Raw genomic sequence first — 13,978 nt, forward strand, 5'->3', positions numbered from 1 at the left:
AAACAAATAGAGCAAGATGAATCACAGTTTGGCAATTGTGTTTTTTATGTGTGCTGAAAAAAAAGAGAAAGCAAAAGAGGAGAATATGGATGCGGTCATTGCTAGGTAAAAGAGGCTAACTTGGCATGCCAATTGTAAATGGAGCTTGAGGTAAGTTAGTTTAAGCGGCGTGTCGCATTGATCAATACGCCATTTCCTGTTGCATTTTCATTGGCTAGTCAGTAGACGTCCATCATATCAGCAAACACACTGTGAGATGATCATGCTAAATGTATGACCCTGCCTGAAAATGATCTCAGGCTATCTTTAGTTGCAAGACTGTGACAACGTCCGTCTTTGAACCTCTCTCACTGTACGACGCAAGACCACCGTTTTGGAGCCACGACCACAGAAATCGCCACGATTTGTCATCTTTCATCTGGGACAGCCCAAAAATCATACAATGTGTACCAGGCATTACACAAACACTTCTAACACATGCAATTCTGACTGTTCACTTGCTAATATATCCCACCCCTTGACAGGTGCCATTGTAAAAATATAATCAATGTAATTTACTTCACCTGTCAGTGGTTTTAATGTTGTGATGTTTCAGTATATACTGACATACAGTATATCTTGGGATGCTTTTTCTTCTGTCATTCTATGCATGACTGGTTCATTCAGCCAGGAGCTTGTTTGTATCGTTTGAAACTCAGGCAAGGTTTGTAAGCCACTTTCACACACTATTCTCATGTTAATCCGTATCATTTTTACACCTTGTGGATATAGGCCTACTTGTTTATTCCAAATCCAAATTAGTTTCTCTGGTAATTGATAGCATGACAGTGGTGCAGTCAATAATTTCTTTAACACAAGACAATTCAATAAATGCTTAAGGGGAAAAAAGACTTTTATTATCTGCCTAAAAAAACAGCAAACACAAGGTGGCTGTGCACAGCAAGTCCTTTGTCAATCAACTATTAACCAAACTAAGGCACATACGGGAAACTATGATATTAACAATGTCCATCAATCAATGCACTTAACTCAGTCAAAGACGCCAGAAACGCATCTGAATAAAAGGACTGCCAAGGATGATTTTTGGGATATTTTCCCCATGTCGCTAAGAAAATAATATGAATTCTGCAACACACCAACTAAAAAGCAAAGCCAGAGGCATGTGAAGACATAACATCGAGAAAAAAAAAAGATATTACAGAATAAATCATATGTACAACCAAGAATTCATAATTCAGAAAGGTGTTTGGAATGTAAGTGGTGATGTGAATGAATTTAAAGGGATAGTTCCTCCAAACTGAAAGTTCTGGCATTATTTATTCACACTCATGTCATTCCAAACCTGTATGACTTTTGTTTCCAATGAACACAGAGAGATTTTGATGAGTCTTTACCTCGTCAGATCTTTTCATACAAAAAAACATTTATATTGACCAGAATGACAATTATGAGAATTAAAAATAATAATTCATACTACATATTATTCTATATTCCATGTCTTCTGAAACCAAACAAATGCTTAGTGTGAGGAACTTTAAAGCTGAAATCAGCTCTAAAATCAATTTAATTCTGTCTGTGCTATCTGTCTGACGTCAGAAAACTTAGAAAAGACCAAGTCATAGACCACAAGTCCACTTTTATAGTGTGGGTTTTTTTGTCCTTCTTGCAGAAAGACAACCAATTGTCACTGTATGGAAAAATATCCATGAAGATTTGATGAAATTCACACAGACTTAGAACAACATGAGCGTGATTTTGAGGTGAACTATCCCTTTAATTCGAAGAAGTGGAGAGGAAGTATCACCGAATGGTGAAACCCTGAACCCAAGCGGAAGTCTGTTGTAGTTCACATCCTTCCTGACACTCAAGTTCCACCAGTGTTCAACTTGGCAGCTGAAATGTCTGTATCTTCCTGTGAAACCTGCATCAGGATACACATAAACCTGGTACAGACGGTATATACTGTATACAGGCACATGTATCATGGGTGTGAAGAACTGATTTCATCACCTCTCATCTCATCCACGCCCCTCTGTTCATTCCTGCCACGGGCGGCATGGCGTGGGGGGGCAGTGGCACCTGAGGTTGGCCGGGCGGGACGGGCGGAGGAGGGTACCCAGCGGGGGGGAGGCCCATGCCCGGAGGGGGCACACTGTGCCCTGGTGGCATGCGTGGGGGTGGAGGGGGGTAGCTGGGGTTGTAGCCTGGAGGAGGGTAAGATGGGGTGGGCGGGGGCAGATTGGGAGGAGGGTAGGTGGTTGGGGGAGGGCCCGGAGGCGGGGGGTTTTGGTGTGGATAGACGTGCGGGTGGTAAGGGAGCCCGTATGAAGGAGGCATGGGCGCGTAAGAGGGCCCTTCGGTCTTCATCATGGACTGCAGACTCTGAAACCCCTCCCCGGACATGTACGAGCTGGACGTGGACATTCCCATGATGTAGCTGGAGGGCGGAGGGGGGGGAGGGCGGTGGGGTAGAGGGGGCGGGGCCCCGTGGGGCAGGGGAGGAGCCGGCCCTTGTGCTGGGTCCATTTCAGCGGGTGTTGCTGGTTCTGCTTCAGCGGGAGGCGCTGGGATGGCAGAGGGAGCCTTGCGATCTGTGTGTGGGCAGATTGCAGACAAGTTTTTAACATCATTGATACACTATCAAATCAGTAGAGTCGATGAAAAATCTAAAATCTAATAATAAAATGTAATACAAAACAATATTTATATTCAACAATATTTATAATAATTAATATTGTTTGACTTGATTTGCAACCTTAAATATACAATACTAATATTAATGGTCTTAATTTCTTTTTTTATCTGAAAGTCTTTTCGTCAATTATTTTGCAAAGATTTGTGACAATGATGACACTTGGCTATCTGATTGCTCTTTATTATTATTGCTACTTTCCTCAGACAAAGGCTCTGTTTTTAAGGTAGGAAAAAAACATATTATTATTATTTCCTAATTTTGAATATCTATGCAAATATAGGTGGATTTGAAATTTCTTGGGGTCTTAACTATTAGTCAAATTCAGCGACAATGATGTTATTTAAATCTAATTGTTTTCTTGGTAAAGTTGCATATGTAGTATCTTTTATTACTATTTACTTGTTTTTTTTTATACAGATTTTATAATTGATCTGGTCCATTTGTACAATCTCACCTTGCCCATAATGTGACATTGGGCTAAAATAAGTTTTGACCTCCCTTGCCTGTGTTTTGTGTTGTGGTTAACTGCAAACTTGAATGTAACTTTGTGTGTGTGTGTGTGTGTGTGTGTGTGTGTGTGTGTGTGTGTGTGTGTGTGTGTGGGTGTGTGGGTGTGTGTGGGTGTGTGTGGGTGTGGGTGTGGGGGTGTGGGGGTGTGGGTGTGGGTGTGTGGGTGTGTGGGTGTGTAGGTGTGTGTGTAGGTGTGTGTGTAGGTGTGTGTGTAGGTGTGTGTAGGTGTGTTTGGTCCTGTCCTGTGATTGTACTGTTTATTTGTTTGGAAATCTTAAAATACTACTAAAATTTTCATTTTTTTATGTTAAACCACTGAATTCTTATTTTGACGGAAAAATAAGTGCTTCTAATTACCAGTTTGGGAAGATGGTTGGTGCATGTTGCATTCCCAAACACAAGTTAAAGCAACCCAAACAGAGACGGACATAAATCCTGTAGCAGATCTAGGCAGGTGGAGCTGGAGGATTTTTAGAGGAACTCTGGTGACAGTGAACACTGAACCAGACTATTTAAATGTTGAGCAAGCAATCTCATTGGCTACAGGATCAGCAGAGGCCAATCATCTTAAGCCATGTGGTAATGATGTGATTGCTTGCAGATTGCATGTAAAGGATTGATCATCTTGCGCCCTCTAGAGTTTCATTACTAAACTAGACATTTATTTCTGTCAAAATAATAACAATAATTACAGACCACAAACTTTTGAACAGTAGTGCGTGTATGTGTGTGTGTTTGTAAATGCATTACTAAAAGCAGTTTGTCTGAAGTACTAGGATGCAGAGTAATATATCATGTAACATCAAGATAATTAAAAATTTCTAATAATGTTATGTAAACGAAATCAGATTACTTCATATTTTGGTTTATGATGAGCAATGAACATGTATCCAAAGATTTATTCTGCTGCCTATTTCAAACTCCAGAAAGCCTCACCTGGGGGTTGGGACACAGGAAGAGGGGGCATCGGACTCTCCAGGCGGGGTATCTTAGACCCAACTTGCTCTGAAACAAAGACAAATTAACACTTAATAATGGTAATTCACCATCTCACAATAGACATTCATTATCATGACACTATAAAATGTCCTCTGCATGCAGAGTGATTTACCTGCTGGGGCTTTAGGTTCATCTTTAGGAGAGACCTACAAAAGAAAAAAAACAAGTTGTATATAAACGTTTACATTGCATTACATTGCTGAGACTTTGTTTCATATCAAAAGTAACAAATAACAAAGCACATTTCATTTTCAGCCAAAATTATTTTATTTTTTTTACACAGATCTGGCCTGAGTTTCAAAATTGTTAATTGCAGTGCTATACAGTTTCTGTAAAAGCCACAATTTAATAAGATTCCCACTTTTAAAAATGAAATCAGTTTTAGCCGAATTCCTGGTAAAGAACTACAATACCCATAATCCTGAAGGAGAAAGTCAAGTCATCATTTATATAGCGCTTTTAACAATGTAGATTGTTTCAAAACAGCTTTACAGAGATAAACGTATAATTTAAGGTAACAGAGATTGTTTTGGCTTTATAGCGGTTCTTTAATAAAGTTATTTTACAGCTAAAGTTAGTTTTGATTGATTCGCTTCCGTCGCAACGATTATTTGTTATTAAATTAGGGGCCGCTAAGACGACACCATTCTCTCTACACAGACTTTAAACGCAAACCTGTGATAAACGCTGATGGCGTTCACATGCGCATTAAGAACTGGTTCTATAGTTATGTGCGTTTGAATATATGTGCGCAGGTTTGTAATTCCCTACAAACCAAGCCTAAACAAAGTACTGGTCTTTTCTTATAAATTTTGATACAGAATTTTATTTTATTTTGTCACTTCGGGGTAGGTACGCAAAACGAATTTTCCCGACAGTGAAGAAAGCACCTTAGTGTCCCAGGGAAGTGACTGGAAAGAATTTGGGACACAAATTTGTGTTTTCCAAAATATATCAGCTGACTGTAAATGCTTAACTTACATGTTGGCGTTTAATCTTGGCGGGCGGGCTGGCCTGGGGGGAGTTTTTCTTGGAGAGGGGTTGAGCGGGAGGGTTCGGCACACCTGACTGGCCGGGCTGGGCCGCAGGAGGAGGCGGGGGTTTCTCTTTATCCTGCATCTGAGGCTGCTGGGGGATCGGCTGCTTACCCTGTGAGTACAAATCCAGAATCTGGTGGCAGATGTCTGTAAAACACAAGAAAAGAGTATTGAGATGATGAAAAACTGTAAGTGAGCAGTACATCATGATGACAAACTAACTGCTAGGGTTAATGTTCCTACACTACCAGTCAAAAGTTTTGGATCTGTAAGATTTTTTATGTTTTTAAAAGAAGTCTCTTCTGCTCACCAAGGCTGCATTCATTTGATAAAAAAATTTAAAAAAATAAATGTTAAATATGTCAATTTAAAATAACTGTTTTCTATTTTAATATATTTTCAAATGTAATTTATTATTGTGATCAAAGCTGAATTTTCAGCATCATTACTCCAGTCTTCAGTGTCACACGATCCTTCAGAAATCATTCTAATACAGTATGATGATTTGATGCTCAAAAAACATTCATTTTTATCATGTTGAAAACAGTTGTGTAATTTTTTTTTAGGATTCTTTGATGAATAGAACGTTCAAAAGAACATCATTTATTTGAAATAGAATCTTTTGTAACATTATAAAATGTCTTTACTGTAACCTTTGATCAATTTAATTCATCCTTGATGCATAAAAGTATTGATTTTTTTCCCCCCCAAAAAATAAATAAAAATTCTTACGGACCCCAAACTTTTGAACAGTGTTTAATGTTACAAAAGCTTTCTATTTCAGAGAAATGCTATTCTTTTAACTCTTTGTTCATCAAAGAATCCTGAAATAAAAATGTAAATAACTGTTTTCAACATTGATAATAATGAGAAATGTTTCTTGAGCATCAAATCCGCATATTAGAATGATTTCTGAAGGATCATGTGACACTGAAGTAATGATGTAATGATGCTGAAAATTCAGCTTTGCATCACAGGAAAGTACACTTTACTATATATTCACATAGAAAACAGCTGTTTAAAATGGTAATAATATTTCACAATATTACTTTTGTGTATTTTCAATCAAATAAATGCAGCCTTGGTGAGCATAAGAGACTTCTTTTAAAAACATTAAAAATCTTACTGATCCAAAACTTTTGACTGGTAGTGTAATTGATTATTATGACAGAGGGACATAGAGAGAGTTTGTCAAACCCAGTCTCTCACCCTCCAGTAACTCCACTGGCACATCTTGTACAAACTGCTCCCACCAGCGGCGGGACGACTGCTTGGACGTCCACTCCTGAATGTCAAACTTACACAGCCGGCCGGCAAGGTACATGACGGCCACTGCTATGATCTCAGGCTCCCACTGAAGGGACAGCATTGTGCAGAGACTGGAACATGCGACACACAAACATGTTATTACTGCGCAAGAGTCAAAGACGATGACATTAAATATTTTGCTTGTAAAATGAAGCCTTTCACATTCTTTTGTTGCTTTTTGGTGCAAAATAAACAATGTCCGAAAATAACAAGGTTTCAATGTCATTGATAATAGTTCCCTCACTGTTGTAAACGAAGCAACTGTGATCAGAAGACATGCAAACTAGAAAAGCTGCAATGTCACAAATTGTGCATCCCTTAACAGCTTCTAACTTATGGAAATTTACCATTAGAAGTCTAAGGGGCTGTTTACACGACACCATTTTCAACTAAAAACATAAAACTTTATGCGTTTTGGCCGTTAATTTACACGACAACAGCGTTTTGAAAACGGGTTTCAAAGTGCAAGTTTTTGAAAACGGCCTCCGTGTAAACATCAAAATTTCGAATCTCTGAAGACAATGACGTCATGCACATGCGTATTACATGTTCAGTCTATAGTGTTTCATCGCCATCTAATGGCCTGGCAGCAGAATACAGCGTTTTTAGTCGTTTGCGCTGATCCGTGTGAATGGGATGCGGAAAACTAAAAGGAAAAACTTTGAAAAAGATTTAAGCATATTGTTGTCTCCTTTTTCTTGCATTGAGCAAGAACATAAATGGCAAAAAAAACAATAAAAAAAAACAATATCTCTTAATGCTCTTTGGACAGGTGCAGTTTTTACAGAGAGAAAGAGTATTATTATTTTAGTATCAGTGAGATATTATTATAGTTTATTTTATATTTTCAATTAGATAAATTTTTGTATTTTCTGTTTTCATTTTAATTTTAGTTAAAATTTTAGTAATGTTGTTGTTGTTTTAGTAACAAGATTGTTATATTTTTTTAAAATGTTTTTATTTAATTTTAAAGGGCACCTATTATGCAAAATTCACTTTTACATGGTGTTTGAACATAAATGTGTGTTGGCAGTGTGTGAGCAAAACCACCCTAGAATGATACAAATCCACCCAGTGGTTTTTTTACAATCTCAATAAATCATAAGCACTGTCTCAGAATGAACTGTTCTCAGATTCAGGGCAATGTGACGTCACTTTGCACAGGCCCCTCCCACGACTGTTGATTGACACTGCAGTTTGAGCATAGACCCGCCCTGAGTGAGCTGGACACAGTCCGCCATTGTTCGACGCTTGAGCAGCTGTAGACAAGAATGTCTCCTAAGCGATTGAGGTGTTTTGTTGTTGGATGTCAGAATGAACATAGCAGTCTTCATTTACTCTCGTTCTTACTCGAGGATGGATCTGTACCAACTGTTTGTGATCCAGCTTACAGTCTCCGGAGCGATAGGCCTAATGTTACTGATCACGGCAGAAATGAAAGTGAGAACGCGCACTTTATGACAGCTCATCAAATAGTTTTACGGATTTACAGTGTACCAGTTTATTAAGCACAGACTGAAAAGGTGTGTATATATTTGTTTGCTGGTAGTTGTAACGAGTGTTTTGTGTATTTCGCTGTGTATGTTCCATGATAATGAAAGGGAGAGAGAGAGAGTTTATGGATAAGACTTTAATGCTCACATCTTATACTGTGTTTATTTAGCTGTTCTTACAGTGATTCTCTGGAGTAAAACTAACGCTTCATCTTTTGTGTCATGTACAATAAACTTCATTGAACTCATCAGTATATTTTGGTCATCATTCGGACGAGGTCTGCTACAACAGGCTTGTATTAATAGTGGATAAAAGCAGATGACAAATAAGTTATAACCATAATTAAGCTAAACTATACCCGTTTAATCTCCATACAGTATATATTCTCTGGCGCTGTGGGCATTATTGTCCGACTCCGAGTCAAAATGAACACGCTACTGAGAGTTTCTGTTTTGATATTATCAGATGAGATTGTCCTGACTGAAGCGCGAGCTTGTGAGGCTCCGCCCCCTGGGCCGGCAGCAGCAGTTAATTTGCATTTAAAGGGATATACACTAAAACAGCGCGTTTTTTTCTGAGCCCCAAAAAATGACAATTTAAACATGCTGTAAAAAAATATCTGTTGGGTATTTTGAGCTAAAACTTCACATACATACTCTGGGGACATCAGAGACTTGTGAAAAGGGTCATTATAGGTGCCCTTTAATGAAAATATTTTTTTATTTCAATTCATTAATTTTCAATGTTGATTTGGCAACTAGCTGAAATAAAATAAGTTTAAACTTTTATTTCATTTCAGGTTAAAATAATATATTTATGGTTAATCTTAGTTAACTATAATAACCCTGATATGGATATATGGCAATAACTGAATGATAACCGATAACAAAAAATATAATTAATGATACAAATAATGAAAATACCGTTTCATTGTTGGTAATAAATAAAGTCAATCCAACCTGTCATTGACAAATGTCCACGCCATCTGCACAAGCTTCTGAACTTTGTTCTTGTCACCTAAAAATTACACCATCCAATGAACGACGTCACAAAGCAGCACTATATAAAAACAACAACTTGAATTGACTTCTTAAATTCAAAATGACATTTTAAACAAATACCTTTGAGCTGTTTAGCGTAGCGCAGCAGAAACTGGTAGGGGTGTTCAACTTGTAAATCAAACTTGATAGTCTGGAGTAAAATTCTTTCCAAGACCATGACCTCTTCCTGTGGAAACATCCCACGAAAAACAAGTGATGTTAAATGCAGTGCTGCCATGACAAGACTGAGAGTTTGTGTGTTGAATGGGTTGCAAACCTTCGGATCATCTCCAAACTGTGCGAACTGCACATCGGTGAGCAGACTGCGAGCGGTTTTGATGATGTCTTTACATTTCTTGGGGGTTTCTTCTACTTTACCAGCCAAGAAGAGACAACAAGCCCCGGTCACCTATAGAGGGAAACGTAAATGAACAAACGTGATTCACTTTAGAGTGTGCTACAGGCTACTGCTAACCTTTAACATTCACTGTTCACTCAGTCCCTATCTTTCAACCGAGATGCTTTTAGCTCCCAAAAATCAATCAATCCCGGGACACATTATTATTAATGTATTTTCTGGAATCTTTGTGTGAAAGGGGCTTGAGATGGCGAATGGGAACATGGTTTGAGTAACATTAGAAATACATTATTAGCTGTTTGATAACGTAGTCAAGCAAAAGGCTAATCATATTAATTACTATTATGTATCCGACATTGTAGAGAGCGATACATAAAACGCATTACCATTCTGATACATCGACTTACGAGCCTTTATAATTCACTCTTCCACTTCTTCGCAATCAGTTTCTGGTTCAAACATATATGGCTGAATTATACCAGTATTTCCACTTCCCATCGTGTAGCGTTTACTACAGTAAAGTTGACTGAGTGGATCTCTGAGCTGGTGTGAGTGAGTGGAGGCGGTCATTTGCATATTCATAGAACCGCGTATACTAAATAAGGTGAGGGTGAAGAGTTACATTAAAGCTATTTTAAGAAGAATTTTTTTTTCTCGATGTCATTTTGATTATCAAAGTTTTAACAGATAAAATAATTGACTGCAGGGGGACATTAAAGGCCATCAAAATTAAAACTCCAAATAACTCTAAATAACCATAAATTGGACCAAATGGTAATTGTATGGTCTTGTAGATTAAATGTGTTTAATTCAAAAACCTAAGTAAAAATCCACTGAAAATAAATTCATATCAATTGAAAAATATCAATATACAGCTATATTTACCCACATACATATAGTATAAGATAAGCAATTGAATTCATGTAAAATTTGCACAAATCACATGAATTGCCTTTCAATGTCAGAACAGAGAATTTCACGGAAAGGCGATAGTTTGCAGGTTAGCTCTCTATGGAGCCCCTCAAGGGATAAGGTTGATGCTTTTGCATTTTCGCGCAAATGTTTTTCATTCCCTCGAGAAACTTTGCGTTCGCTCGCAAAACCTTTTGAGCTCTTTGTGAGCAAACACAAAGTTTCTCGGCCGAACGCAGAAGTTTTTGCGAGGGAACACAACGTTTCTTGGGGGAACGCAAAACATAATCATTTTTACAAAATAATTTTTCCTCCATCTCATATTTTTTCCCTTCACCATGTCCCTTCAGGGTCTCCATAGCTCTCTGTGTTTTTGCAATTGAGGGAATATGAGAATTTAATTATTGAGAAATACAATAATTTGGCTTTAAGCAAAGACCCATCTTCCCTCAACCGTACTTGAGATTTACTACTACTACTGTGGTATTAAACAGTGGTCAGTATATAAAAATAAATGTAGTCTATAGCCTACATTGCATTGCAAAGGAATCTGAATGGGTGTGCCGTATATACAACCATTTTTAATTAAAATGATAAAATCACTGTAATGTAACACAATCTCAAGTGCCTTTTTGCTTTATCACTACAAAATCAGAACAAATATTCATAGATTCCTGTAGCACCTGCCAAACATAATATATATATATATATATACTTTTTTTAATAAAAAACAAAAAAAAACTAAAATATACATAAAATAGCAATGACCAGATTTTCAAAGCATGTTGTACTCACATATCTAGGGAACTGCTTGAAAGAATGAAACATGTAAAAACGATGAAAGTATGTTATTCCAGTCGCCAGAGTGTCATAATGTCTTAAAAAGGGTTAAGGATAATATCAAATTCCTCTCAGTATTTAAAACTCAGTCCTACACAGATTTACTTGCACTAAACTGCATTAAAAAGGTAGAAATGGCAGCATTAAGAGGATACAGTCCCAGACGTGTCCCGACGTCGAATATGAAGCGGGCCCCCTCTCGTCTGTACCGGGCTTCTGTGGCTGGGTCCAGGCCATCCGACTGGGACGGGGTGTGGGCCAGGTCCTTCTTGTCCCAGTACCAGCATGGCTTTGTGTGGTCCAGATTTGTGGCAAAACTTCCAAAAGTGGCGTTAGAGTTCTCCTTGCCGTCCTTCATTTGGAAGGAATTGAAGGCTGATGCCAAATTGGACAGTCCGCCGTTGAACAGCAATAATCTGTACTGCAAAAGACTTAACATATATCATTTAGTTAGTTATTTAACCTTAAACATGCTGAAAAGACAAATATATATATTGAGAAAATATGATCAATTTGACTGTACTGACACTATCAAATGAGAACACAAAAACTTGAACGGAGCGGAATTTTCGGAAAAGCTGTTTTTAAAGTTGTTTCATAACTTTGCAACATTGTAATTGAACTGAATCAACATTAAACTGAATCATGACACTATTGTCTCAAGTAGATCTGCTTGACAGCTGAAAGTTGTTTCATGATTGATGAATTTTTCAGCATTAAAGTCACCATGAACCGGAAATTACAAACGACTTTTCTCCAGTGTTGTGACGTATTTCTAAGTGAAACGGAATATTGAATAGAGGGCCGGGTTTTACTTTAGCGCTGCTCCTCTCCATCTCTCGCTCTCTCGTTTGAGGGGAGTTGCCATGCCCTCGTGCCATAGCACATGACAGGAAGAGAAAATAAGTTGTTTCGAGGGGGAGGGAAGGATAACATATTTGATTAAAGAATATAAGGGCACATGAATTTTTTTTAATGAATGAAGTGCACAGATAAATCATTTGTAATAAACAGTACAATATTACATATAAAAATACGAATTGTAAAATTTGATTTCATGGCGACTTTAACACTGTTATTATCTTGTGTGCTACTGTGAAGCTGCTTTGAAACAACCTGCATTGTATTGAAGTGCTATATTAAATGCATCTGATGATCTGACTTGACTTTTCACTGGAAATAAAGTTTTTGGATTTCAATATCAATCACAAAAGCAGCATGTATTACCATTATTTTTTGGAACATGTTTTCACTGGACGTAGTAGTACAACAAGATGCTTCAGATAATATCATGAAAAAGACCAAGGTACAAACCATGCTAATACCATAACATGGTATATAAAGAGAAAGTAACAGGTTAAAATCTCAGGAAAACATGTCCAGGTCACATCTCTGGTAATTATTTTCATGGCAATTAAGCATATTTCACAGCCAAATTTTCATTACAGGAAAGCTTCTGGACGTTGCAATTTCCATTATTCAATTTGGTTTCTGATTAGATTCTTAAAGATTCATTAGATTAGGATATTATTATTGTATTTTTTTTTTGCATTTTTTTTTTTTACTTTATTAAAGTAAACAAATGCAGCAGTCGGTATTGTCAGTAATAATTTAATACAGTAATAATGTAGTACAGCAACAATGTATTAAAGCATAATTACACTCCAATGACAATGACACATTAATTTTGCTCTTTAAAATCGTAAGAATAGAAAATCTGTTTCTTGTATATTTAAAATTCTAAATTATATTAAAATATGCGTCATTTACTCCAAGCACACCATACATTTCTATTTATTTCAATTTGGGGGTGAATGACGTGGAAATACTCCAGTTGACAGGGTTTATAAAATACCACCAATATCATTGAATTAACCATTAGATACCATAATTAGATACCATTGCTGTACCATGGTTATTTAAAGGGAATTCACAATAAATAAGATCAGCTTAGTGTCTGAGTAACATTTAAAGTTTAAAACACTTTTGTTTCGTGTTGACATCACACACTGAAATCCATTAATACCAAATATTTTAGATATCGCTGATCACGTATGATATTAAGTTACTAACGTACGCAAATTATACATGTAAATGTGATGTTTATGTGAAAATAGCTGTTTAATCTCTTATCCCTCAATTCATTTTGACATAATAGACAGTGGGAGTTCAGCGCTTCTAAAAGCGTGAGCAAGATCAGATCAATTACTCATCCTTCATTTTATAAATCACATATAGCATACAAAATTCATTCATCTTACCGTTGTAATATATGACACGATTGTGATGTCGATGAGGTTGGCAGTTAGGTAAAATTAATCTTTGTCAGTCTCACATTCACGACATGGAAGCGGCCATTTACTTCGGTCTTCTTCTGACACTTCTCAGCGGCACAAGTGTGCGTCATTAACCCACCAGGAGCAGCATTAGCGCCTTCTGCAGGCCTGGAGGAGAATGCGTAAATCTGCTACAGAAACAACAAAACAAATTAAATCATCCAATAGCTCATTACGCTGCTCCTGGAATTCAAAAACTGTAAAAATATAATAGATAATAGCATTATCATTATTATAGTTAATAATATAGGAAGAAGAGACAGGGCTTTGGATGGTCTATCACTGACATTCCATCTAACCCTGTTCAGTGAGACTATTGGATAACACTGGGAAAGTTTGCCTACAACCAGAAAAGAAACTGCACCAGGGTTCACCAGCTGGGGAACTCACCTGAGGAGCAGAATAGGTGCTCACATCCCATCCTCAGAGGGGAATGGCACAGAAAAACA

General features: G+C 37.3%; 1 protein-coding gene across 2 annotated transcripts; it reads right to left on the reverse strand.

Moving 5' to 3' along the window:
- Positions 1 to 874: 874 nt before the first annotated feature.
- Positions 875 to 13,582, reverse strand: ccnk (cyclin K). Of its 2 annotated transcripts, XM_082148480.1 has the most exons (11): positions 13,455 to 13,582; positions 11,349 to 11,624; positions 11,149 to 11,230; positions 9,361 to 9,492; positions 9,165 to 9,270; positions 9,003 to 9,060; positions 6,451 to 6,620; positions 5,186 to 5,388; positions 4,317 to 4,350; positions 4,142 to 4,210; positions 875 to 2,591 (listed from the first exon to the last, which is right to left on the reverse strand). In XM_082148480.1, the coding sequence occupies exons 2-11, from the start codon at positions 11,549 to 11,551 to the stop codon at positions 2,014 to 2,016; spliced, it is 1,635 nt and encodes a 544-aa protein (XP_082004606.1). In that variant the 5' UTR covers positions 11,552 to 11,624; positions 13,455 to 13,582; the 3' UTR covers positions 875 to 2,013. The 2 variants fall into 2 exon arrangements, with proteins under 2 accessions (XP_082004606.1, XP_082004605.1); XM_082148479.1 differs by having other exon boundaries at positions 9,165 to 9,492.
- Between the last annotated feature and the right edge of the window lie 396 nt (positions 13,583 to 13,978).

Source organism: Leuciscus leuciscus (genome assembly GCF_965113295.1).
Source record: "Leuciscus leuciscus genome assembly, chromosome: 19".
NCBI classification, from domain to species: Eukaryota; Metazoa; Chordata; class Actinopteri; order Cypriniformes; family Leuciscidae; genus Leuciscus; species Leuciscus leuciscus.